Source organism: Chrysemys picta, chromosome 19, assembly GCF_011386835.1.
Source record: "Chrysemys picta bellii isolate R12L10 chromosome 19, ASM1138683v2, whole genome shotgun sequence".
Classification (NCBI taxonomy): domain Eukaryota; kingdom Metazoa; phylum Chordata; order Testudines; family Emydidae; genus Chrysemys; species Chrysemys picta.
This window is the reverse complement of record NC_088809.1, coordinates 18,904,786-18,932,252: the sequence shown is the minus strand read 5'-3', so window position 1 is coordinate 18,932,252 and position 27,467 is coordinate 18,904,786. Positions and strand designations below refer to the sequence as shown.

At 53.6% G+C, this 27,467-nt stretch overlaps 1 protein-coding gene across 3 annotated transcripts in view; it reads left to right on the top strand.

Moving 5' to 3' along the window:
- Positions 1-27,467, top strand: part of LOC101931252 (ras GTPase-activating protein 4) — a 47,615-nt gene that overhangs the window by 4,825 nt on the left and 15,323 nt on the right. For 2 of the 3 annotated variants that reach the window (XM_008166188.4, XM_005284431.5), the window contains exons 2-7: positions 9,592-9,648; positions 11,726-11,839; positions 15,432-15,493; positions 17,737-17,866; positions 24,142-24,223; positions 26,604-26,735. In XM_008166188.4, the coding sequence (XP_008164410.2) occupies positions 9,592-9,648; positions 11,726-11,839; positions 15,432-15,493; positions 17,737-17,866; positions 24,142-24,223; positions 26,604-26,735 (577 nt within the window). The remainder of the gene's footprint in view (positions 1-9,591; positions 9,649-11,725; positions 11,840-15,431; positions 15,494-17,736; positions 17,867-24,141; positions 24,224-26,603; positions 26,736-27,467) is intronic. The other variant, XM_042857741.2, reaches the window with a different exon arrangement.

Here is a 27,467-nt window from a genome sequence, read left to right as displayed (position 1 = left end):
AGAACCCGTTTGTGGAGTGAATCTACAACTTGCTGCTGCTTAACCAGGACAAACCTTGCGTGCTCCTATATGATCTGGCTGTGTCTGAGTCATGCTTTTCCAGCCTGGCTCTGGTACACCCTGGGTTTGGCACCTGAAATAAGTTTTTTCCAAGGAGGGCCGGGTCCAGGGCCTGGTGGCGGGTGGACCATTCTGGGAAGAGTGACTCCAGTTGCCAGCCGGGAGCCCAGCCCTTGCCAGCTGGCTGCCCTAAAGGGATTGGGTTTCTCACCTTCTGCAGTTTCTGGGTGCTCACCAGAAAGGCACCTCTCAAGAAGCTATTTCTAGACTGCTTGTAATAACGTGCTGCGTCCATGCGAATGATTCCTCTCCTCCCGGGGAAATGTTACGCGTCCTTCTCCCAAGCCGTCAAGCTGCCGATTGTTTATTGTTTAATTGTGGGTGATTCAGTGGCATTTGATAGTGGGGGACTCCTAGCAACCAGAAATAGCGCGGACAGGTGTTGTGTGAGCTTCCCCCACCTCAGCTCAGTTCTAGCCTGAGCTGCAACGCACATTTTGTTAATCTGATGCTGGGCCGCTCCCCACAATGCACCTCAGTTGTGACCTGCAGCTTGTCTCTTCCAGTTCAGAACAGGTTCCCCACTGTCATCAACTGGGATGTGGACTGTCAAGCCTGCTGGTTGGCGTAGGGGCCAGAGTCAGGAATGCAGTAACCAGGGCCAAGGGGTTGGGGACTCGGGGCCAGAGTCAGGAATGCAGTAACCAGGGCCAAGGGATCAGAGCCGGACTCAGGAACCGAAGCCAGGGGTTAGAGACGGAGTCAGGAAGCCAGTAGGCCAGCAGGGCTGGGCAGGAGCAAGGCTGGAAACAAGGCAGGCACAGGAGAGATCACAGCTGCAGGCAGGTGTGGTGAATCGCCAGAGCTCGGTTAGAGCTGGGGCACTTAACCGCTGGCTTGCTGGCTTCCTCGGCCAGCCAGGCAGAGTGGTCATCTCAGGCTCAGCTGCGCTCACGGGAGGCCTGGTGACTGGACAAATGGAGCTGCAAGGCCTCACGCCTGACACTCTACACGGTTCTGCCAGTGAACCGCAGTCCTGGCTGGCAGCCTCTCCTGCTTTCCTGGGCTGTATCGTGCCTGGGGTCTCTCCCCTGCAGCCAGTGGAACTGGACCAGGGATGGGTTTGTTGGGTTTGCGTTGGGGACGAATGGGGACCACATTGAGCCACCGTAGGTATTTCCCTTCTGACCAGCTCCTTGGTTTGGCACCTTTGGCAAGGAGCAGCCATTGCACTAACCCAGCGCTCTAACTCCTGAAGGCTGGTGGCTTTGACCCTGACCCCTCCCACGCCCCAGCCTGTGGACCTCAATGGAAGGTCGTGTGTGGAGCATTCAGCGGCACAGCAAAAGCATCCAAAATGGAGCAGACTAGTGCCAGCTGGGTGGTTTAAATCATTTCTAGCTAGCCCTGGTATGGCCACAGATTTACAGAGGAGATTAGAGCAGCAGGGCGTGGGGAGAGGGATGTGGCTAATTCTTAGGAGACTCCAAGCCGCGCATTCCTAGGGGATCAGGGGCCCCCTGGAGGCTTCAGCTGGAGCGTTAGTTGAAGAATTCCTGCGGCCGTTTTGTTGACCATGATATTCCACCCCTCTGCCTTTCTGCTGTACCTGCTCCTTGTTCCTGGCCGAGGATGGGGCATGAATACAGGCTGCAAGTCACTTCACCTTTATAGACCGTGCTTGTACATCTGATCTAGAGAGGAGGAATATCCCTGCTGAATCCCAAGGCGATGGCCTCTGCAGGAGGGGTCATGGGTTATTTCCATGGACAGATGTCCTAGCAGGGTCATGCTGATGCCTTCAGGTACAGTTTTGCCTCAAGTTTTTGCCCTCCTGCTTAGCTAGCACAAATGTAGACCCCAATATTGGAGGCTCATCTGAACAAAGGCCGTTTCTGTCTGCTGGAGTTACCCAAGCTACTGGAATACAGTCGGAGCCCTTGGAGTTCGCTGCACCTTCCGCTACATTTCCCTCCACATCTCCTCCGATTTGCACATGCTATCCGTGACCCCCACAAAGTCACAAAACCTCCCCGTCAACTTCCTCCTGGCGTTGGCCAGGAGAGCCGTGCACAAGACCAGCAGCAGGAGGAGGAACTGGATGGGGGGCTTGCTCTGTGGCTGTGGATTCTGCTTCCGGTTCCTTGTATCACGTCTCCAGGCAGAGTCTGGTTGGGCAGGTGGTGTCCACTGGCTCCTCGGAGTCCTTTGAGGAACCGTGGAGGCTGTGTGGGGTTCTCTGCTCTGTGAGCCCCTCTGGATCCCTTGACCCACACTCCTGTCCCTCTTTTCTTGTGGGTTTTTTTCGCCCCAAGGCCATAACCATTTGCCAGCTGGGCGTTCTGGTTCCTCCCCCTCAGTTGAAGAGGGTGGGCCTCTGCCCACCCATCCCAGGACCCACAATAGGTAGACTGGGGCAGGCCTTTGCTGCTGGGAGCCCACCTGTAAGGAAGGGGGCTGAAGGCTGAGTCCTGTGGGACTGGAGACCCTTGTTTGGATGTTGCTTGAAGACTTGGACTAAGGGACTCTGTAACCCCGGAAGGGGTTGAATGCTTTAAACTGGCTTGGCCGGACGTCAAGTTGCCTCTATGGCCAAAGTAGGGCCAAAGCTGATTGTGGGACAACTGAGGTGGGAACACCGTGATGCCAGGTTTCACCAGGTGGGGGTGCCCCAGGATGATGAGTTTTGTAACAAGTCTCCATTGCAAGCAAAGGTATGACTGCAGTCCAGGGAGGCCTATCCACGTTCGCTAAAACAGGGAAGACAAGATTTGACATTGCCAAGGTTAAAAAACCCCCTAGAAAACCCCCTTTAGGCCTTCTACATCCATCGCAAAGAGAGGGCAGAGCTTCAGTTTCATGTCCCTTGGGAGGTCGTGGCCCCTGTTTCTGCTCCCTTTAACCTGGGTTTTAGTTCTGTTTTCTTGGTAAGTCAGGGGGCTTTGGGGCCTTATAAAGAAAACAGGACGCTATTATTTTTTAGGACTGCTCCTTTGTCCTGTTAAGCAGCCATCCTCCTGGCAGTCAGAAAACACCAGCATCCTTAGAGTTAATGGTGGAAAAACCATCAAGGCAAAAGGAGTCACTGCCACCTTTTTAGTGGTGCTTTGATTCCCAGCCTCAGCCAGAAGTCCTGGGTCATTTAGCTTCAGCAATGATTAACAAACCCCCAGAACGGGAAGTTTCCAGCACCGCAAGCTATGCACACAACTCAACCTTGGCATTTCATTATAAAACTGTCAGCCTCCCCGGAGGATCTATGGCTTCCCATAAACAATGGGACATTAAAACCTGCTGGGAGGAAGCCTAAAAATGGCCTCTCTCCAGCTACGTTCGGTCAGGCACCTCTCGTGCTACCTTGTTCCGCAGCAACCTTTCTTTGGATTGCTTTCCTCCGTTCAGATGAAATGCCTGCTCCACCAGGATCGTTCTGAGGTGCTTATATGGCCCCAACCCAGTGGAAGGGTTTTTTCTATTGCTGTAGGAAGCCGCCTCTCCAAGCAGCGGTAGCTAAGGGTTAACATGAAGTAGGTACCTTGTCGTTGCAGGGCAGCTAGAGTGCACCTCTTTGGTGCTCTCTGCAATTCACAACTCCGTAGTTCATGCTGTGGCACCGTGTAGACAGAGCTGGGTCAAGGGGAGACTTTTCCGTCAACTTAGCCACGTCTACACTGGGGGTTAGGTTGGAATTTTTCACACCCTCAGCACTGTAGCGTAAGGCCATGACTTGCCTAAGGTTACACGGGGAGTTGAACTCTGGTCTCCAGCTAGCACCATAACCACTGAACCATCCTTCCTCTCTGCCGTTCTCTGGAGCAGTGAGCCAAATGGTTCCCAGGACTGTCTGATTCATTAGTTGTTGGCGCTGGCCGAGAAATATTGGAAGAGTTGGAAAATGCCATTGGGTTGAAATCAGAATGATTAGCGAGAGCATGTTGATCTTGACACAACTTTCAATGGAAAAAATTTCAAAATGGCGTGCCGTTGAAATGGAGGGGCTGATTTCCATGGTTTTGTTTCATTTGGACTCTTGTTTTGGCTTTGATATCTAAATATAAACATATTTAATATTTTATTTCATATTGTTTCACAGTTGTTGAAACAAAAGGTTTGATAAGGGCAGCTCCGGGGCCGGATTAAAACGTCTGAAGGGCCTGATGCAGCCCCCGGGCCATAGTTTGCCCACCCCTGATCTAGGGACGGACACTTAAGTGATGTAACTTGATACAGCCCCATTGGCCTCAATAAAGCTACAATGGTTTGCACCAGCTAGGAGCTGGTCCTTAATATCTAACCTGGAGTATGTAAAGAAACAATCTACAGACTAGTTTGCCCATATCTGACATTCCCTACGTGTATTCCCTACATACTTAATAGTTTGTCTAAGGCAGGAAATGTTGTCAGCAGTGGCCTATATTTAACAGAAGTTGATCCACTGATTTCATTTTAAAACCTGTCCAGAATGCAGTTGTAGCTCATTGAAATGCTGGGAGAAACACTTTCTTAGCAACCTGAAATTCCTTCCAGCAAAACACACAGATTCAAATGATCAGCTCCCCGTAAAATGAAATTGCTTTGGAAAATGTGTTGTCAAATAATAACAGAGAATGTAAGTGAGGCGGGAGCAGGGAAAATGATGCTGGTAACAGGACAAAAAGAAGGGCTCTTTAAAATAAATAAGGTCAGTTATTTATCTGAGGGGCCGGCTTTGGGAAGAACATGGGCATTGCCAGACTGGTCCATCCAGTCCAGTAACCTGTCTTTGACATTGGCCAGTACCAGATGCTTCAGAACAAGGTGTAAGAAAGAGGCCAACAGTAGCGGATGTGGGAAAATCTATCCCCATATTAGGTCTCATCTTGGTCTAATAGTTAGAGATACTTTCAGAATTATTGTTTTTACTTATCCATACTAATATTCAATCCCTTTCAGTCTAGGCCCCAGTGATTTCATGTAGCAGTGAGTTCCACAGTTTAATCATTTCATTCTCTAAAGTGGCACGTAGGTACCCAAACCATGGGTGCCTCAGTACAGATTTAGCTGCTGCAACTTCAGGCAAGGCGTTGAAAATGGCGCCCTGCTGCGTTCAGCCGCCCCACCCCACTCTGAGATGGGTGTGAAGCACCAAACATGCTAAACAGATGAGGAAACGAAACCGCAGTAAGACTAAACCCACGTCTACCCACCACTGCTCTAGGACCATGCCCAGCTCAGTGGCGCGGGTGCGAGCGACGGCGTAGATAGCTCTTCTCTCTCTCTTCCGCCCTCCCCGCCCCCAGCGCATTCATACGGTACTGAAAATGGCCACCAGAACCGGTGAGCTGTCTGCCTTCTGGCTGCTGCCAGACCAGTCCTGCTGAACTGATGTGGGTTCCCTTAGCGCTCTGACTACTAGTCCGCCCCCCCCCCGGCCCCCGCTGCCCCAAACGGCAGCTTTTGCTATTCTGGGGAGTAAGTTTGTGGCAGACAGCAACTGAGGGCAAAAAACTCAACCTAGCATAAAAGCAGAGGCCCGAACCCTGCCTGCAGTTTGCAGCCATGCGACTAATGTTTGTTTTTAGTCTATCAGCCACTTAACGCTCCTTGGCAGAATTAACCTTTCTGCTGGCCGGGGGAATTGTTGCTCCGGCTGCAAATCATTAAGACAGTTCTGCAGAATGCCGTGTTTGGGTCCCCTCCGCCCCCGTTCCTTCCTTTGATTGGAAACTTCATCAAAACAGCAAATGTGCCAAAGAGGCTGCATTTACCACTGGCCTTTCCCTGCTTTACGCTTGCCCCAAGCCAGCACGGTGCTGCATAGCAGTGTGGGTGGGTGGGTGTCGAGGTCTCCTTGCCTCGTTTCTCCTCAGAGTCAGGGTCCTGCTTTGACCTCTAGCCTCCCTTTGGGTGACCATGTCTGGCACACCGGGACACATGGTTTCTCCCTGCCCAGACCCTGTAATAGGCCTGATCTAAAACCCACTGCAGTCAATGAGCTTTGGGTCAGGCCCATAGCATGTGCCTTTTCTGTCTGGTGACCATCACCATGGTATCTGGGCACTTGTGCTGGTTTCCCCCAAACTCTTCCCCTCCTTGGCTATGCTACACCCTTATGGGAGTCTCTCCCCGTGGCCGTGATGGTGGGAGCGGAGTGGCACCAGCCTCGTTACCACCTTGTCTAGATCTGCTCCCCTCCCTGCTTGGTCAGCAGAGAGGCAGCCTGCAGGAGAGGGTGTGGTGTGGGGGGGCTGTAGCTGCCTGGTGGAGGCCAGAAGGAGGCGCTGTTGTGCCAGCAGCACAGGGGTGTCCTTTGAGAAGATGGATAGTGGTGGGGCCCTAGCGTACTCCACACCCAGTCGCTGGGGACCACAGACGCTGTGCAGGAGGATTGCACGTCCCCGGATCTCAGAGTAGGATCGATTCCGGATGAAATAGAAAGCCCTGGCAGCCTGGAATAGCTGCTCCACCTGTCCTGGGTCCTCAGGGCCTTGCCTGGCTCCCTTTGTTTTAACAGCAAGTAACACTGGGAATCCTTTTCTCCCTGGAAAGCTGCCAGGACAGACACCCTCGCCAGAGCTGCTGGAAGGAGAAGTAAAGGTCTCTGTCCCCAGCAGGTAGCGCTGCGTTTCCTGGCCACAGGACCTTGGCGTGACCACGGTCTGGTTAGCACTGCCGTCCCTGGGGTGCCGCGAAGAGCTGTCGACCCTGGTTACCCTGAGACTGGAATCGGTGTCAGCACCTCTTTAAAGAGCCGTGCTTTGAACACAGAACGCCCTTTCCAGCCCCAGGCCAGACGGAGGCTGAGTTGTGCTGGGAAACAGAGGACTGTGCACAGGCTGGCTTGAGATCACCAGGCTCAGTCCAAGGCTGAACGGAGTTCTCCTTAACCCAGAGCTGGGAGGAATCCAGCGTTAGCCTCTCGATCTGCAGCGTGTCGCCAAAGACCCTGTTGGGCAGGGTTTGCATAAGGCCATCTGAGGGCTTTGCCACAGAGCAGGCTGGATGCGGAATCTGCCTGGGATTCCCCACATGGCTCTAGGCCACCAGGGCAGTCTTGCAGAATAACTTCTGGACATGCTTGTGCAATGAAACCCCACCGTCTCTAAGTCAAATACAGCTTGGAGGAGATCCCCCAGCTCCGTTGATCAGAGGGGCCCATGCAGCTGTCAGACGGGAGTGGCTTTCAGTCAGTCCTGATCTGGGCCATCTGTAAGCCAGTGGCCAAGGCATGAAAGGTCTCCTCTCCTCTTCCGCTTCCTCTGAGCTGGGCAGCCTTTTGTTTGTGGGCTGGTAGGTTCATGCCATGTCCTTTTCCTAATGAAGAGCATCTAGTCCTAAGCCAATTGTTTTGACTGGATATCTGCAGCACAGTTGTGGTAAGGACCTGCCTGAAATCTCGACCCTCGAAGCCACCGAGCTAGAGAAGCACTATTAGCGCTCGGTGGGCTGTTTTTTCCCCTCCATGCTGATCTGTTGAGTGGGAATTCCGGCCATGACACAAACCTTGGAGGGCACTGACCGATGGATCCTAACCTTGCCAGTTTTCTGACAGCTGCTTGTGCTGGTCAGTGCTCTCCTTTTTCCCTTTGAGTTCTGTGCCTTCAAGACCTTGAGTCCGTGTGCAGAAGGATCTAGTCTATTCCTTGACCTAGAAGTCACTTTCAGGCCAGCACCACCTAACTCCAGATGTTTGGATTGTCGGGTCAGCACTGGGTCAGTGTGCCTTCCTGGCTGGGAATTAACCCCCCAAACCCAGACCACTGGAACTTCCTCTTTCGGGGCATAAGGATGTCCCTCCTCCAGGACGTGCGGAAAGCCCCCTAAAGCCCACCCCCGGGGAGTTACGGGAATTTTTGTGGCTGTTAGGAACGTGTGTGGGGCATGGGTTGAGAGTAGCTGGATGTGCTACGGGACCCATATGCCAGACTGAGAGCGTTGGCTATGATGAGGGGTGGCGCTGGGCCTCCTGGAGTTAGTTCTCAGGACACCTGGGTTCAGTGTTAGCACAAGGTAAAGTCAAGGAAATATCACAGATCTTAACTTCCCCGTGCAGTTTGTCCAGTGGGGGAAGGAGAGGAAGAACCTGGTTGGTGGCGTTCTCTGAGCCCCCCAGATCTTGGGGGAGCGGGGCGGGGTCCAACTGTGTCTCCTTTTTGCTGCCATGCCACTTCAGGAAGCAGCTGCATCTCCAGCAGCACTAAGTCACTCTGGCTCGAGCCGACTGGTCGCAAACAGCCAGCGCCTGATGGGGGAAGTTGGACGTGCTCAGATCCGGTGATAGAGCGGGGGGTTTTCCACCCCTGTTTTGGAAAGAAGAAAACTTCTTGGCAGCCAGAAGGACTGAGAGATTCCCAGCCAGGCACCTCTGTGTTTACAAGGAAGCCAGGGTCTGAGATTTATTTCCTTCACGCCTGACCCTCCCCCATCCTGGATCCGTTCTTATTTCTGTTCAGTCCAGACACTATTGGGTGAAAGGGCTTGCACAGATTTCTAAGGCCAGAATGTCCCATTGGACCAGGTAGTCTGACCTACACAGGCCAGTTTTTTTCACCTAGTACCTTGTGTTTGACGAAAGCCTCCAGAATGGCACCAGTCTTGATTTGGAGACTTCAAGAGATGGAGAATCCACCACTTGCTTCCCTTGGTTTACAGGACTCTTCGGTTCATTTTATTTCCTAGTGAGCTTAGGGTGCCAATGACTGGTGCCTCGCTGACGTGCCTGCTCCATTTGGGTCTCAGAGAAATAGCCTGTCTGAGCTGCTCCTATTAGTTTATTTATTATTTGGATTGCAGTAGGACCTAGATCGTCCTGCTAAGATCAGGTCTAGAAGAGTTGTTCTGGAGTTGGGAAGGGTGGGTATAGCAGGCAAGGCAGGACATGGATTTTTACCTCCCACTGTCCCAAAAAAGAACTGATACAATCACACAGCAAGTATCAGCCCTTCCTTAGAGGCCCAGAACTGCCGACTGTGAGCATTCAGAAACCATGAGTCAGGCCTTGAGAAAGTCATGAGATTGGCTTAAAAACCATGAGATTAAAACCTCCCACAAAAACTAATAAACAGAGTCTCCTCCCCTAACACAACATGCCTCTGGAAGCCTGCTGCTAGCGCTCTAAGGATACATCTACACTGCAAAATAAACCACCCAGCAGTGAATCTCGGAGCTGGGGTCTACAGGCTCACGCTTCAGTGCTAAAGACAGGCATGTAGACGTTCCCGCTTGGGCTCTGAAACACTCCCCCTCCCTTACCCCCACCAGGTTTCAGAGCCCAAACCCCAGCCCGAGGGGGAACGTCTACACTGATCTTTTTAAAGCCATAGCATGAGTCCAAGTCTGTAGACCTGGGCTCTGAGACGTGCTGCCCCGGTGTTATTTTGGCAGGATAGCCGTACCCTTAGACAAGTGGACCGTGACTTGCATAGGAGGGAAAGGCCATTGTGACTGAAGAATGAAAGCTGGGTGCCTTCTTTCCCTTGTAGCAACTGTGGTTAGAAATTCCCTGGGCAGTGAAGTCTGTGCTAACGTGGGCATTTTGTCTTTGTTTTGCAGCACGGGCAGCAGTGACCCTTACTGCATCGTGAAAATCGACAATGAAGCGATCATCAGGTAACTGACTCATCTGCTTGCGCTCTCTAATGCTCGTTCGCGTGGTCTTGTGCTCTCGCTCTCTCTCTCTCTCTCTCTCTGTGCAGACTCTATCCTCAATAGGTGCAAATCCGCTTAGCTCTGCTGACATCAGTTAAGTTAGGCCAATTGACACTGCTAAGGATCTGGGGTCCTGGTTTGGCTTTTGTTGTTGTTTTTTCCCTTGAAGTGCTCCCTGGAGCACACGCTGATTTCTTCTGCCCCTCTAGAATGTGTGTTCCATGTGTGACATGTATATTCCGAAACTTGAAAAGCCAGCGGGGAACTAATCCCGAGCGCCGTGCAGTTTGGCGCCGTTTACAATATTTGCCATATATAAAAAAAAGGTTGCTGTGGTTTTAGGCTGTTAGGAGCCAGTGATCAGAGAGACGTTTCCTTTCCATGCGAAATGGCCGTTAGGGAGGTTATGAATTTTTCCTCCTCCTGATTAGAGATTAATGTCATGTTGATCTTGGAACCGCTGGTAGAACTGTCAACTCCCACCCCTCCCCACGCTGGTTCTGTAAACAAGAAGCTATCAGAAAAGCTATTTCCCATCTCCTGTTTGTCTCATATCCTCTCCACATTGCTTTTTATTCTCCTGTGTTCAGAGCAGAGGGGGCATGAACCTGAGGTTTTGTTTCCCGGCGATCCATGACAAGCCAGCGCTAAAGGCTGAGACGTGTGCTGTTCAAGTATGATGGCTAACCGGTGATAGAATGCTAGTGTAGACCGGGCAAGTTTAACACATGTTAGAGTGAAGTTCAACCAGCTATCTTGGCTCTACTCTGGGATCCGGACCAGCTAACCCGTATTAGAGCTGACAGCTCACCCCGTCTGCACTAGGACTCTAGTATGTGTTAGCGATCACATTTTAAAAAGGCGCTTTATTATTTTTTTTTTTAACTAGTGTAGACAGGAGGCTGCTGTTGCTAGTCACACACAAATCCTTTTGCTGCGAGGTCGCTGATAATCCCCAGCCCCAGGTTAGTAGTGACCAAAAGCTGTTCGCATCAGAGCATGGTTTAGGACAGACAGTGAGTCAGAAGGTGGTCATCTGGTGGGTCTCAAATTTTTCCATGCCGTGATTACAATAGAGAGAACTCCCGCTCCCTCAAGCTCCTCCAACCATAAAGAAAGAGCCGCTCGGCATACTCTGCTAAAACCTGATTTTTGACCCCCAGGTTGAGAGCCCGTAGTGTATCCAAATGAAAGTTCAGGGGGAACTGGAGTCTGGCTAGGACACACTACTATGGAGACGTGCCCTGGGTCCCTGAGGCTATGTCCACACTGCAGTGTAAGCCCAGGGTTCGAACACCGGCTCAAGTCTAACCCCCCTTCCATCTACACACAAATCGCACTAACCCAGGGCTCAGACCCAGGACCCCTCGGGGGTGGAGGGGCTGAACCTGAATCAAGCCGGGACCCAAGTTTCAAGCCCTGAGTTTTGCAGTGTAGATGCAGCCCCACTGGACTCATGCTCTGGGAGTTTGTCAAAAGTATTCCACAATTCCCTGGGCCAACTTCCTTTGTCCTCTGGACAGTCAAGTTTTCCCACACTGCACCATGAACAAAGGGCTAGAGCAGCCACGTTTTTGGGAGGGCACTGGGAAGTCTGGGATATTGGGGGGCTGGGCTCAGGCCCGCATAAGGCAGGGTCCTCACTGGAGTCCCAGGTTGGGACCCAGGGCTCCACAGTTCCTAACCTGAGGTTACAACTGAGTGTAGACGCTCAAACCCCAGGTTAACAAACTCATGGTCTGATAACTCGAGTTCTCCTAACCCTGGGCTGCCACTGCAGCGTAGACAGACCCTCAATGACCATGAATGGTCAGGAGAGCTTGGGAGAACACCTCACGTGGGGCTTTGTTGCATGAGGAAGCTGGTGTCTCCCTGTCCCTATATGAGTACTTGGAAACGACTGCGATGTCTACTGCAGAAGACCTCAGGTAGGTGTCTAGAGGAGGTACATCTCAGTGAGGAGCGGATGGTTGTTTGGGAGACGGGTACCCACGCTCCCGGTAATGACTTGTGATTAAAGGGACCCTCTTCCCTCCAGGACGGCCACGGTCTGGAAGACGTTATCCCCATTCTGGGGGGAGGAATATGAGGTCCATCTGCCGCCCACCTTCCACAGCGTCTCCTTTTACGTGATGGATGAAGATGCACTCAGGTATGGTGTAGACGCCTCTCCGACTCTTCTCTTCGCTCTCACCCGTGCAGCTCCGCTGGCTTCAGAGGAGTTAGCCCTGACTCTCCCCAGAATGAGACTTTAGCCTTGGGACGTATCCACGGCAGATCTCTCTAGACATTAGTATTGTTGTTTGTTTGTAGGACAGTAGCACCAGGAGATCCCAATGTGCTAGACCCTGTACTTACCATCCCTGCCCTAAATAGCTTACACTCCAAACAGACAAGGCCCAGGAAGTGCTGTTACCCCTTCATTAACAGATGGGAAACTGAGGCACAGAGATCAAGTGACTTGCCCAAGGTCACACATGGACTCAGTGACAGGTCAGGCCATTGAACCTCCCAGGTATCCACAGTGCCTTAGCCACAAGACCATCTTCAACTGCAAGGAACTAGGGAAGAGAAATGACCGATCTGTGTCTGACTTGGCGGGTTCTGCTGACTCGCTGCTCCCTCCTCTGACCCCCTCTGAGAAGGACGGGTGGAAAAAAATCCAAATAAAATTGAAGCCAGGAGAGGCCAAACCCTCAGCACCATCACTGCTGCATCGGGGAAGGCAAAAACCAATCGTTTCAGAACCTTCCACTGCTTAATTCACAGGCTGCCCTCAGTGCTGAATACTCCAGCATGTGCCTGACTGCCATGGGGCATTGGAGACCCCCTCCTCCTGCTGGAATCCTCGGCTCCATGGAGAGAGGCTCCTGAAGGGAAACTCCCTGCGTCCTGTGCAAACTCCGCTGGCACGGGCAGCCGCAGCAGGGAAGTGCATGAGTGCCCAGAGGAGGTGCAGGGTGGGCTCACGGCAGTGGTGCCCGGCTCTGTGAGAGAGATGGGCAAGTCCTGAATGGCGATGGATGTAAAACAGGGCATTTCCACTGCAGTGATTTCTGGGCTGGACTAAGAACCGCCAGCCGCCTCGGGCCCAGATCCTCATTTCGTTGACCTCAGTGGAGGGAATGTGCATCAGGGCTGTCCCACAAATTGAGGGGCTTCTTGTGAGCCCCTTGCTTTCAGCTACTGGGCCCCAAAGCTGCCTAGGAATGAAAACATTCTTTCTTCTAGTAGGGTCCGTAGGAATTTAAGGCTTTCCCTGTCTTGGGCACAATGTGCTTCCTATGCTCCTTGGCCAGAGAGGGGCATGGAATGTGTTTGGCTCTCGGGCTGCCAGCTGTGAACGAGGTGAGGGGTTTTCCCCCCATCCTAGGAGCTGCCCGATGCCTCCTGCTGGCGATGCAGATGGAGGAGGTGAAGACTCAGCCACGTGGGAAGGTCTCTGGCTCCCCTGGAGATCAGCCACTCCAGAGCCAAGCTCCTCACTTAGCTGCTTGCAGAGCATTTCAGATAATCGCGATCAGCTGGAGAACAGTGGCCTAGGCTGGGGGGGGCTGGAACAATGGGATGGGGTCCCTGCAGGGTGAGATGGCCTCGTTTCTGATTCTCTCTCCTTGAATGTCAGGAGGACAGAGGGCCAAACCCCCCTGCAGGCTACACACCGATAATTGAGGGCACAGTTGCTGGTCCAGCGTCGGATGCCAAAGGGTCTGGCTGTTCGGTGCGGCGCTGGGAGCACCGGTTAACACGTGGGAGAGGAAACTCCAGATGAGCGGTTACCCCATGGTCATCGAAGAGGAAACCCCTTGTCCGCTTGATGCACAAGAGTGGACACAATCAAGTGGGAATGGAAGAGGATAAGCCGTTCAAATCTAGAGGGTGCAGATCTGCACTGTCAGCCCAATGGGGCCTGCCTTTGTGTGCACACACATAGCAAATTCTAAGCGTGTGTAACTTTTTATGGGAATTTATTTCTCACAACAAAGGATTCAGGGTGAGAATGGCACCTCGCACCTGCCCACAACCCTACGATAACAAACCAGCACTCCTAAGCAACCCTACAGTAACACAACAGCATGTGCAGTGCCAGCAGCCACACAGTAGCAAACCAGCTCCCCGGTGACCCTACAATAACACACACATTGTGACCGCAGCACAGGGGAAGAATAATTTTGACAGGCTGCCACGTTCCCTCTCCAAAGCAGCGTGTTGGAAGCCTCTGCCAGGATGGAGGGGGGCAGTGTGGTCCAGTGGACTGAACGCTGGACTGGGTCTCGGCTCTGTCACTGGGTCACCTTGGGCATATCACGTCCCCACTCAGTGCCTCGGTTTCCCCATCCCAGCAGCAGCACTGATGCCATCTTGCCAGCCTCTAGTCATTGCTCTGGTACAGCGCTGGTGCCTGAGAGCGCGTGTGTGCATACATATGTGCGCTGTGGGGGGGGGGGGGAGCGATGGAGCCCCCGAGCATCGCAAGCAGATCTGGATCAGGAAGCTTAATCAAGCTAACCGGAAAAGGACCTCCCCCACCTCCCCCCGCCCTGACTTCACCCCCGCGAGGAGCCGGGAAGCAGCGAAAAGCAGGTCTCCATAAACAGGAAGGGGACGGCCCCGTGCCCAGGTGACAGGCTTGGCTGATTGCCCAGCAGCGTCTCTCTGAAACTGATCCCAACAGGCTAAGGGGGGCTCCCAGGGAGCTGCAGCGTTGCCACGTCTCTCTGGCTCGGGCTCTTTAAAGGGGAACTTGCATTGCGTATTCGTGAGCCGAGGAGGCCGCATCCTGAGCAGGCTGGAATGGGGAGGAAGCCTGGCCTAGCGGGTGGAGCCCAGTGCTGGGATTTGGGAGACCTGGGTTTTGCTCCCAGCTCTGCTATTGGCCAAGTCACTTCCCCGCTCTGTGCCTCAGTTTCCCCATATGTGCAATGGAGATAATGATACTGACCTGCTCTGTAAAGCTTTGAGACCTGCTGATGGAAAGTGCTGTTTGGAACTAGGTTGGCTGAATGGGGCTTGGGTTTGAGGCCAAAGCAGGGTATAGCCCCGATTCAGGACTGCATGTAAGCACGTGTTTATGTCCTATTTGAAGGCATTGGGACTTCATCACAGGCTTAGGTACTGCCCTGATTGGGGCTGTGGGTTGGGCTGGGTTATGCCAATATCTTGTCTGCAGGGCCGGCTCCAGGCACCAGCTGACCAAGCACATGCTTGGGGCGGCACCTTGAGGCAGGGCGGAGCTCGATTTTTTTTTTTTTTTTTTTAATTTTTATTTATTATTTATTTTGATTCGGCGGCGTGGCGCTCGGAGGGGGGCGGGGGCTTCGGGCTTCGCGGTGCTCGGAGGGGGGGCGGCGACTGGCATGGTGCGGCGCTCGGAGGGGGGCGGGGGCTTCGGGCTTCGCGGTGCTCGGAGGGGGGGCGGCGGCTGGCATGGTGCGGCGCTCGGAGGAGGGGCGGGGGCTACGGGGGGGTGGGGCTTTGGGTGGCGTGGTGCTGGGGGGGCGGGGATTTCGGCGGCGCTCACGGGGGTGGGGGGCAGGGCGTTCCTGGGGCAGCAAAAAAGTTAGAGCCGGCCCTGCTTGTCCATGTCTGACCCAGGAAGCGAGCTAGCTCCACCCCTGAACCTGAACCATGGGGTCAGGCTCTGACCTGGGGATTCGAACCGGCTGTTTGCAGGGCTTTGGCGTGTCGAGGTTTTACATTGGCTCGGCCCCTGCACTGCGAGGCGCTTTGTTTTGTTTCCCCAGCCGCGATGATGTTATCGGGAAAGTCTGTGTCACTCGGGACGTGCTGACTGCGCATCCGAAGGGTAAGGCAGATTCTCGCTCCAGCGGAGTCCGGGTGGGTTTGGTTTCTGTGCATGCTGCCAGACGCAAAACAGCACCGTCCCGTTCCCCGGCGCGCTGACGATGGAAAGCGGCTTGGAGAGCCGCTTCAGGGAGATTGCACCGGTGGAAATGAAAGCCAGACTCGACCCCACAGCCAAGCGCAGGCTTGAGCCAGCCAGAGTTTCTCTTGCGGCTTCTCCCCTGCCATTTACACAGCCCCATCAAAAGCCACAGACTTGCCTGGTTGCATCTAAGGGTAGATTTGAACCCGCAAGCACTACGACCCCGCTACTGCCCCAGCCCTTAGGTGGGAGTGAAACCGACAGCCTGTCAACGCTGCATGTTGCCACTGTATCCCAAACAGCGGGGCTGCGCCGGGCACTGTGCAGCTCCCCAGGGCACGATGCCTCGGGAACCGGGGGTGGCAAATGCAGTGGCATTTGATTTGGGGTTTGGGCTGTCACTCATTCCAGTCCCCCTGTAAATCAGTGCGGTCTCCAAGGTATGTGCGGCGACTAATTATCCCTGCACGCAAAGCGTCTGTCTGCAAGATGCTGCCCCAGATCAGTTCAGCCGGGGTCCCGGTGCGCCGTCTGGCACTGTGCTTTGTCGGTGAGTGTGATCTCTAGCCCCTGCTGCGCTGTAGCAATAGCAGTTTTGCAGGGACTCGGCGAGGATTCGCTAAGGGCTAGCTTGCAGGAGCGTAGCTGCCCATTCCAGCAGGCTCCCGTGCCTCTACCCGCTCCGTCTGGGCAGAGAGCGCCCCCCGTTCTGAGCACTGCCTAGCTGCAAGTTGCCAGAGCCCACGGGTGATCCGCCAGCCCTCCATGCAAACGGGCGCCAGCCTGTGCTCCTGACGCTTCCACCCGGGTTCGAGCTAGAGCTGGATCGAAGGGCTGCACGCCAAGAGGGAGCAGAAAGTGTTTCCTCCTGGCACAAAGGGAGCTCATCAGAACTCAATCTCCCACCTATATCAGGGATGAGTCATGCAGGTCTCTGGCTGCCCGAGTCCCCTCATCCTTGAGTAGGCAGCTCACGTCCTCGGCTTACTATTATCTAGCGGCTCGGCGAATGCTGCGTGGGTAGAGGAGGAGGGGAGAGGGAACGCTGCACTGGCCTCCCTCCTGCGTGTCTGTCTGGGCGGCTGGGCCCAGCCCAGGGGAGGCTGCAGAAGGGAAGGGAGCTGCCCTAGGGGAGGGTCTGTCTGGATTTGTGAGGACTTGGGAACTATCTGGCTCTTTTAGACACCAGAGAGGCTAAAGATCTAGTAAAGGGTCGTGCCCCACCCTGCTGCCCCTAGCAGTGAGAGGCTTTGGGTGGCTCAGGGGGTTGGTAACGGGGTACAGTGCCTTTCCCCGCCAGGCTGCTGGTTTGGGCCTGGTCTGAGGCCAGCAGTGACTGAATGTCGTTACCCTTTGGTGGCTGCTTGGCAGCCTCGCCTGCAAACTGAGCTGCTGGCCCGGTTCTTATGGGACAGGGCCTGCGTGGCGCATGCCACCAGCCACCACTCGCGGTAACGGGCACCGGTGTCGGCAGTGGGGATAGCTGGAGTCTGAGTGGGCCTGGAAATCTAGATCTCCTCTCCCTCCGGGTTAGGCGTGGGTCTTGTTGGGGGGAAGGGCTCTACAGAGAGACGACTTTGGGCTCTAAGCCTGGTGCCTTTTGCCAGCACTAAATTCGCTGTCAGTCGGTCTCTTGTGGAGGGTAGTGTGAGCCGACTGTGTGGCACTGTGATGGGTCAGTGGTTTGGGCACTAGTCTAGTGAGGCCTTGTGAGACTCAGTCAAGTCCCTGCTCTGCCACAGACTTCCTGAGTGACCCTGGGCAGGTCACTTCGCCTCTCTATGCCTCAGTTCCCCAGCTGTACCGTGGGGAGGACAGCCCAGCCCTGCCTCCCAGAGGTGTTGGGAGGAGAAATGCATTAAAACTTGTGAGGTGGTTTGAGATCTCCTGATGGAAAGCCCTGCATAAGAGCGAGATATTAATATCCAGGCAGGGCTGCTGGAGACCTGGGGAGTGCGCCCTAGTGGTTAGAGTGGCGGACCGCGTGTCAGGACGCCTGGGTTCTATTGCAGGCCCTGTCGCTGCTTCATTGTTTGATCGTCAGTAAGTTGCTTAAGCTCCCTACGCCTGCTTTCCTGTGCGGGAAAACGGGCCTGGCCAGACAAACCCGTGGCAGGGAGGCACACACAGCTTTCTCTACCAGCGGTTCTCTCTGTGCCTAGGCTACAGTGGCTGGCTGAACCTGACCGAAATCGATCCCGACGAAGAGGTGCAGGGGGAAATCCACCTCCAGATCGAGATCCTGGGCAGCGACGCGGCGAGGAAGCTGCGCTGTAGCGTCTTTGAAGCCAGGTAAGGGGGTGGAGCAAGGCAGAGACCGGCCTGCGGGGAGGAAGCTGCTAATGCCCCTTTGCTCTCCAGGAAGAGTCCAGAGAAGAGCAATGAAACTGATCAGGGGCCTGGGAAAGAAGGAGGGTTTTAAAACCTCAGGGCGTGCAATGTACCAGTAAGGCTCTAAAGGGGACGGGGGTTCGTAGAGGTGGGTGTAGTAGAACGAGAACAAAGGGACATCCAGTGATGTTACAGGGAAGTACAGTGGCTGGAACACTGGCCTGGGATTCAGGAGACCTGGGTTCTATTCCCACCTTTGCCACTGGCCTGCTGGGTGAACTTGAGCAAGTCACTTCCCCTCCCTATGCCTCAGTTTCCCCACCTGTAAAATGGAGCTAAGTATACCGACCTCCTTTGTAAAGCACTTTGAGCTCTGCTGATGACCGTGCTATGTAGGAGCTGCGTATTATTATTACGTGGAGTATAATTAGCCTGTGGAACTCATTACCAGAGGATGTCACTGAGGCCAATAGCTTAACAGGATTTGGAAAAGGATCAGATGTTTATCTGGATATTGAGAAAGTTCCATTAAAAAGGCTAAAACTCCTCCTGCTTCAGGCCATAGATCAACCAATAAGTGCCTGGGGTTGGGACGGAATTTCCCCTGGGGCCAGGTTATTCCGTTCTGGGGTCTCTTGTCCCTGCCTCTGCGATGGCTGCTCCGGGCCCCAGTTGGGGACAAGACACTGGGCAAGATGGACCCTGTGCCTGCTCCATCCTGGCTGTCCTTGTGCGCACCGCACACACAACGCACGTCCGAATCCCTGATGCAGCTGGCAGAATAGCAGGCGCTAGACTGAAAAGGCGTTTCTAATGAGGCGTTAATCTTCCCTGCAAACCCAGCTGAGCTCCCTCCCTCACGGCCCCTGTTAAATGAGTCCCAAGACCCCCTGCTGCTACTGCTACCAACGGGTGTGAGAATCAGGTGCAGGCGGGGGCCACCGGTGGGCAACTGCTGTCTTGGTTTTGCCCTAAAGGTTGCCTTGGCTAGAAAATGAGTAGGTGGGGCCGGGGTGCCTGGCGTTGCTTGGAGGGGTGCACGGCAGGGCAGAAAGGAGTTATTCGGGGAGCTCCAAGGGGTGTCACTAGGAGGGATGGAGGAGATGAACATCAGGCAAAGCTTCCTGCCCTTGGACGTTAGGCTGTGGAAGAGGGTCCCCAGGGAAGTGGGGGGAGCCCTGTGGGTTCAGATACCCTAGAGTCAGGCTGGCCAAAGCGCTGCAGAGTGGGGGTGGACAGGCCGACTGCCCGGGGCTTTCCCTTCTCTGACACCTGCCGCTTTCTCTGCTGCGTGTGCTCAGGCTGGGTACCACCCTCCGGGGCTGTTGGGGAATCTCTGTCCCCCCAGACGGGCAGAGGTGTGGGATGCCCCGTCTGCCTCGGGGAGAGGAGGGTTCATGCCACACGGAACAAAGGGGACGTCTTCACTGCAGAGTTAGCCCAGGCGATCGGCCCCACTGCAAAGCCCAGCCCCGGTTACTGGGCGCTCGCGGTGCTGCGCTCCCCTGGGTGAGTCACTAGGACTTCTGGGGGCCCGTCCCATGGCTCTGAGCACTGCAGTGAGCTGCGCTGCTCTCTGGTGCTTTCCCAGGGAATTGTGAGGGGTTTAGTGTGGGGGGCTGAGGGCAACACCTGGGTAAGAGCCTGGGTTAACTCTGCAGTGAAGACGCTCAGGGGCAGGATAATGGGCTGATGTGTGCAAGACCTTTTAGCGACTCGAAAATTCAGGGCCAGATCCATCCCGCTGGCTCCAGGTGAGTGACCCCAAGGACGGGTCTCTCCTTCCTCTGTTCAGTCTCTGCGTAACCATTTCCTCCCCGGGGCCTGGGTTCTGCTCCTGGAGCCAGCCTCATGTCTGGCCCTGACTCTGCCATTGCAGAGCCGTGAGGCTCGGGGCTTGCGGGCAGTGCCAGGCTGGCAAGGGGGCCTTGCTGCTGTGGTGTGGGCGAGACTGTGCCAGCTGCTGCTGGGCGTTTGCTCCAGGGTACCAGCCTCCCCAGGCATTCGCTAGTTGGGGCTCGGTGACCCACGAAGGCTGCGCAGATGGGAAGCCAGCGCTCTGTTTGGGCAGAACGCCCTTGAGGCAGCTCTCTAGTCCGCCCCCTCAGAGCAGCCAAGTGGCCCAGCCTGCGCTGTCAGCCAGGCACATGGGGGAGGAGAAGCCCCCGGGGAGCTGCAGGGAATCCGCTTCGCCAAGCCAGCCAGCTGCGTGGAGTTCCCTTCCCTGTGACTCCCCGCTCCGCACGATTTCCCCCCACCCCTCGCTCTCTTGACCTTTCCACTGGCTCTGGGGGAGGGGGGGGGGATATACCCTGCACAAGAGCAATGACCAGCCGGTCTCTAATCGCAGTCAGTCTAATGCCCAGGAGCCTTGTTCCAAGGGCTACGTGGGGAGGGTACAGCAGGCCGCCTACGGAAGAGATTCGGACACAATTTCCTTCTGGTGTCTGCCCAGCCGCATGGAGTGATTCTCTCTAATACGAGCTGGCTTCTGTCTTGCTCTGAGCCAGCCTGCCTGCGGGCAGGGATCCTGGCACACCTCCCTTTGCGGGCGGCTCTTGTCCAAGTGACGTTGCAGGGGGAATTTAGGGAGGAATCTGGTCAGGATCCCGGGGTTACTCTTCCCAGGGGATCCTAATGAGCACGCGTGCTCAGGGCCGCTTTCATCTGAAAGGCAGCACGTCCTATGTGCCACGTAACCCCCGGGGCACGGTGCGCCTGGGATATTGGTTCAGTACGCAGTGATTCAGCTACTCCATCCCAAGTGCAAATTCCTGGAGCGCACCTACCCAGGTACTCAACAGTAGTCCGTAGCGGTGGTGTTATTTTTCTATTAATGAACAATAAGGAATTAATATTCATACCGTGGTAGCACCTACGGTCCTGATATCGACCGCAGCCTGTGGGTGTGGGTCTAGTCCCTCTTTGGTGGGGCAGGAGGAGAGAAGGCAGCCCCCTCTTTGCTCTGTTGGCCTTTCCGATCACTGAACTGCATCATCAAAGAGTCTGTGGGTTGCCCCATTGTTTTATTGGGCTTCATTATTTTCCATGTCAGCTAACCCCCCCATCTCCCTGCTGCTGGGGGAAGTGCCGAGTGCAAATTCTAGGGGCGAGTGCCAGAACCTGCGACTCCCCAGGAAACAAACGAGCCCCTTTTGTGACTCGCTCTGGGAAGCGCCTCACTGGCCGACCCTGCGTGTGGCTTTGACGCTTTGCACACGTAAGCCCGGCAGCAGCGGGTGGCTTTTCCTGGCTAGCAGTCGGTGACTCACCCTGCATGCGGATGGCACCGGTCACATGGCTCCGACCCGCCCTGTGGATTCTGGAAAGGGAGCACTTGCAACACGTTAGTCTCTTTTATTCCCTAATTAAAGAGGAGGATTCTGGTTTGGGTGTCTGGCTATTTTTAGCTTCTGTCCCTGGCGTCACTCCGCTCCTTCTGGGGAGCTCTGCTGAGTGTGTTGATTTGCGCTAGCTGAGGAGGCAGCCCGTATGAGTCAGACAGACTGCGTGGAAATGCGTCTTCCTCACTAGTCTTTGTACCTGCCAGTTCTCTTTAAGGCAAATAATAATCCTTCATTAAATGCCCTGGAGCCCTGCACACATCAACCCCGGTTAAAAGCAACATCACACAGGGATCTCTGCCATTTGAATTCTGAACAGTGGGGTCGGCCGAGCTCTGCCTTGTTAATAAAGGATCGTGTAGGTGATCAGAAGTGCTTTGACGCAACCGTGGACGTGTTTAGATCTCAGGGAAAAGCTTGGCGCGTGGGAGGCAGAGCGAACTCGGCTGTAATGAAATGAATATGAAGGGGGTGTCATGGGAGTCACACGTACACACGCTGTGCTCTGCCATTGAGACTTTGCTTTTGTTCTTTCTTGGCCCGCCGTTCCTTTATTTGAAGCCATCCAGACTAAAAATACACCTACGGAAGGCCCTAAGCATTTTATTCCCAGTTTGTCAGCACCCGGCAACGTGAACTTTGCCATGGAAAACCTACGTCAGTGGAAATAATCTCTTGGTCTAGTTTAAAGCGGGCAGGAATTGTCTTGCTAAAGAGTGCCGCGGAGAGCGGGTAATAAACCGGGCTGGCCGCGTTTTCAAAACCACAAGGGTTCCATTGAACTGCTCTGCAAAGACATGGGGGATGCCCCATGTGGAAATAATTTGTCTAGCTACAGCGAGCCTTAGTTGGAATGGTGCTTGGATTTTGACGTGTGTGTGTGTGTGTGTGGTGGGGGGCGGGGAATAAGGGCACTTTGGGGGGGCATATGTGTCTCCATAAGTTATAAAGCCAGAAGGCATATTGGTAGAAATATTTCAGACAATTCTAGTGCAAATTCTGCTGGAATCTGATCGATTTCATGCCGCCTTCGAACACATCAGTGTCAGCAGCTGCGTTGAGCCTGCAGAGACAAAGCACAGACGCAGTCAGCAAGGGGTTTGCCTCTAGGGAGGGCGTCTCTCGCCAGAGATCAAACCCAGTTACCGTAAGCAACAAAAGAGTGAGAACGCTGCCTCGGGCCTGGAGTGAAGCACGTTCCCGAAATTAGCATGATGACGATATATAAATCGGTAGCGTGTCCTTATCTGAAATAATATATCCCCCCCCGGTCACGCGACATTGAAAAGGATAGCGCAGGAGTAGAGAGGGCTCAGACGACAGGAATGATTAGAGGTCTGGAAAAAAGGAGCGCGAAAGAGAGGCCTGCTTACCTGAGCGAGGCGACACACTGCCATAATGAATGATGGAGAGAAGGTAGATCAGGCCTTTCTGTTCACTCTGTCTTGTAATGTAAGTACAAGGAATGTCGCTGACAGACACACATGAAGAAATAAGTGTTTACTCACCGTGCAGTTGGCCTGTGGAACTCCTTGCCACAAGATGTCACTGAGGCCAAGAGCTTAGAATGATGGCGAAAGGGATTGGCCATATATAAATAATGAGAAGCTCCAGGGTTACGATAGCGGGGATGAAAAGAGAAAGGTGGGAAGGAATGTAAACTCTCGTTCTTCCAGCTAGCCTCTGACTGATGGGCGTTAGAAAGATGATTCCTCTGAAGCAGCTAATATTGGCCACTCCCAGAGACGGGCTATTGGACCAGTGCAATTCCCATGACCGGGGGAGCCTAGCCTGACGCTCCCAAAGGAGTTCTCTCCCATCTTCCCCCGAACACCACTGTTGTTGGCTTTCCCCCGAGCGCTCTGTCAAGGCTGCTTCCCCACTCTGAACTTTAGGGTACAAATGTGGGGGCCTGCATGAAAACTTCTAAGCTTAACTACCAGCTTAGATCTGGTCCGCTGCCACCACTCCCAAAATGCTAATTCCCTTCCCTGGGTAGCCTTGAGAGACTCTTCACCAATTCCCCGGTGAATACAGATCCAAACCTCTTGGATCTTAAAACAAGGAGAAATTAACCATCCCCCTCCTTTCTCCCACCAACTCCTGGTGGATCAAGATCCAACCAACAGTTACAGGAGCTCTGTGGAAGCAGCTGGTAGCCCATGGGGAATGAAGTTATTGCCCTTCTCTCCTAGCCCTGACTGGGGCACATGGGAGATCCCTCCCTGGATCCGTGACTCCCCCACCTTCCCATCAACATTCACACCAGTTATGGACATGCAGCTTGTTCCGCTTCCTTCCTCTGGCCCTGTATGCATGCAGCAGCGAGGAGTAACAGAGGAGGGACCACGCATTTGAAAGCTGCTTTGGTTAAGTAGCAGATTCCTTTATGGTGCGCACCATGAACTGGCCCCCGTTCCTTTGTGCTTTCAGTAGGAAGAGTGAGGATCTTGCAGGTTCCCTTAAAACACGCAGAACTGGGCAAAGAACTGATTTTTGTTTTGTTTTTGTTTGTTTTTTGTTCAGTGGCAGTTCCAAAATAAACTCTTTTGTTTGTTTCCGGTTGACCCACAACAAATTTTTTTTTTTTTTTTGAAAATTTCCAACAAAAATGAAACATTTCATTTAAATTTTGAGCATTTTTTTAATTGTATGTTTTTTACGTTGGTTTCAATAAAACTGAAGGAAATTTCTAAATAAAAAGTCACTTGGAAAACGTCCAAACGAACAGTGTCCAAAATGAGTTTGGTTCTGGGCCGACGCCGATTGGCGGAATGTTTTGGTCGACCTTAATCTGCATTTTGCACTGACCTGTTTCAGTTGGAAAATGTTGCCAGCTCGAGTCAGAGGCTCTCTTGTGCCAAGGCCCTTCTGATTCCTCCTCTCTCGCAGGGACTTGGCTCGGAAAGACCGGAACGGCGCTTCCGATCCCTTCGTCAGAGTTCGCTACAACAGCAAGACCCAGGAGAGCTCGGTGAGTCGAGAGAGCTGGGCGGGGTGTTTGAGTCCATTGTGGGGACAGGGAGGAATGCAGCCCATGCTAGAAACTCCCTTCTGCCTTTCCCTTCCCCAAGGGGGAACCAGGGAGGCAATCCGCATGGTGGGTCCTGTTCCCTTCCTGGACACAGCATGAGGGGAGGAGGTTACTCTTGGATGGATCAGTGAGTTACATGTGAGCATCACTGGGACCAGAGCGCTAGGAGCCTCGTTCTGTGCGGATGTTCCGTTGGCGCTAATGGGGTGGTTCAGGGGAGATGTACATCAGGCCAGAATTTAGCCCTTGTCGTGTTCAGGACTCAGGGAGGGAAACCGCTCAGGTGCGACGGCGTGAGCCATTTTGGTGACGTTATTTTGGATAGAAGACGAACTGCCTCGGGATGGGCCTGACCCAGACTCCCGAGATCTGAGCGACCCCAGGCTTTGGGAGGGGGGATTGGCACCCCAATTGAAACGTTGCAGCGTGGCCCCATTTCTAGTGCCCTGTTTGACTCCTGTTATTGCCCGGCTCACAGCTCGGCACTGTCTGTATCCGGCCTAGGCTTCTTTGCAGTGACCTAGTAGAGGAGTATAAATTAGCTCCAGACATGTGAGCATAGAGACTCAGTCCAGGTCAGCACCGCCTGCCTAGCAGAGCAGGGACAATCCGACTGGTACTGTCTGGTTACGGGGAAGTAGTTATGCCGATCTGGGGAAGGGATGCAGTTGCTCTCTCGACATACGGCAGGAGGGTAAATGCTAGGGAGGGGGAAGAGCAGCTGAAGCTAAATGACAATCTTGGCACAAGAACTAATGGCGATTAAACTGACCCTGAGAAAATGGAGGCTGGAAATTAGAAGGCTCCTGACCATGAGAGGAGTGAGGCTCTGGAATGCAACAGGAGTAGTGGGGGCAAGAAACCTACGTGGTTTTAAGGTGGGGCTTGATAAATTTAGGAATGGGATTCTTGCCCGCAATAGCAGCGTACTAGACTCAGTGACCCAGGAGGTCTCTGCAAGTCCCGTGTTCCTGGATGGCAAACCATGCATAGGAACGATCTAGAGCTGCTAACTGTTTTCCTGTGGGAAGAAGTCAGCAGAGTGAGAGATCTGCTGACCCTAGGGATGGAAACGTAGGTAGTTTAGACCTAAAGTTTAACGTTTGTATAGTTAGGGGTTTTTTGTTTTTAAAGAAAGTTTTACCAGAGCTAATAGGAATGGAAATGATTGCACAATTACAAATGAAAAAAGGCATCAGTACTGACAACCACAAACGTCCCCTCAAAAATCATGAGATTGGCTTAAAAAAAATTGGATTCTTTTTATTTGCCTTTGCTGTTTTTGAACCTTTGGGTCACATTTTTGCCTTTGAGAGCTAGAAACTTACTTCTATAAAATGAAAGCTACGATTTCCCCCCATAATCACATGACTCCAGGAGCTGGGGCTTTCAGTGAAACGTGTCCTATGGCAAGACTCACTATGAAATCACAAGCGTGGTAACACTGCGTAATGGCAACAGGGGGCTGTGAGGAGTGAGGGTTAACGTTTGTGTTTGGGATCTAAACCTGCTGTAGTGCATGAGAATCAAAGGCCTGAATTCGTAGTGACACTAAGGCCCCACTATACCACTCTAACAGGGAAAAGAGGCCTTCTGGTGGTCTTAAATGTAAATTTATATGCACTTTAGTGCCCCTTTAGATTGCCAGAACCATTGACAAGGCCTTAGAGTAACTAGGAATCTGGGCCTCAGCAGTGAAACTGATTAGAAAGAGAAAAGACAGGGGTGAAATTTGATGAGCGTAATTCCGCTGCCCAAAGGGCAAAAAGGGAACTAAGAACAGCCAGGGTGACAAATCGATGGAGACTGGCTCCAAAAGCCCAGCCTTCGTTAGACATCTGCATTTGAATTTTGCATACTCCACCTCTTTTTATAACGGGCTGCTCCAAACCCTTGGCCTCTCACCACTCCTCAGCGCTGAGGGGTTGGAGATCTAGCTCTGGCGATTGTGGCTTGAGGCCGTCTCTGACGCTCCCTGTCCTGGGCCTTGCGTGGTCCCTCACACTGTGCAAAGTGGGCCTGAGGCACATTGCACTGATGCGGACGACCACACAAGGTGCAGAGCCGCAGTGAATCGGGTCAGGAATCAAGGCCGGGAAGAATCGGGCACTAGGCTTTTACAATTCTTCCCACGTTGATAATCTAAGGGCGGTTAGTGACACAGGTAAGAACACACTCCTTTAAAAAAAAAAAAAAAAACATTATTTTTCCCTTGGTGACTCGGTGAGACGCTGGTCCCTTGTCCTGCGCTGCTTAGTGGAGGATTACAGATCCCGCGCGGGAGGGTGATTAAAGCTGTATTGCTTTGCCCTGCCCAAAGGTGGTCAAGAAATCCTGCTACCCCCGCTGGAACGAGACCTTTGAGTTTGACCTGGACGAGTCAGCCACAGAGAAGCTCTGCATTGAGGTGTGGGACTGGGATCTCGTCAGCAGGAACGACTTCCTGGGGAAGGTGAGGGGCGACCGCCAGCTGATCCGAGCCACCTCCATTGGCCTGGTTCTTATACACTCATTAGGATTAATATTTAATAAGCTTCATGGATCAGACATTGAGGTCCAGTTCCAGCGCGGCCACTGACTCCCTCTGTAGCTTTGGTAAGCCATGTTGCCGCCCGGTGCCTCAGTTTCCCCCATCTTTAAAATGGAGGCAGGATGGCCCAGTGGTCAAAGTGCTAGTCTGGGACTCAGGAGACCCGGAGTCAATTCCCAGCTCTGCCACAGCCTTCCCGTGTGACCTTGAGCAAGTCATGTAGCCTCTCTGTGCCTCATCTGTACCAGGGGATGGCAGCACCGCCCTGCCTCGCAGGATAAGCGTGTTAAAGATGGGGAGGGGCTCAGGTACTTCCCATCACTGTAAAATCCAAGAGAGAAAATTAGATACTTAGGTAGAAACACCTAAGTTAGGATGAAATAATTCTCCCTTCCTTTGTAAAGTGCTGCCAGTCCCTCGGTGAAGTGTTTTCATTATTATTTTATCCAAACCACTGAAGTTTCTGGGCAGGCTGGGGGTTCAGATAGAAGCATTTGGGTCTGGGCCATCTCTAGGCTAACAGCCAACATCTTGAGGATGGCCTAGTGGAGGAAGGGGGCGTTCAGGATTACCGGGTATCAGTTCCCATCTTTGCCACATCCTTCCCGTGGGACTTCACGGCAAGTCACCCGATCTCTCTGGGTCTCCATTCCC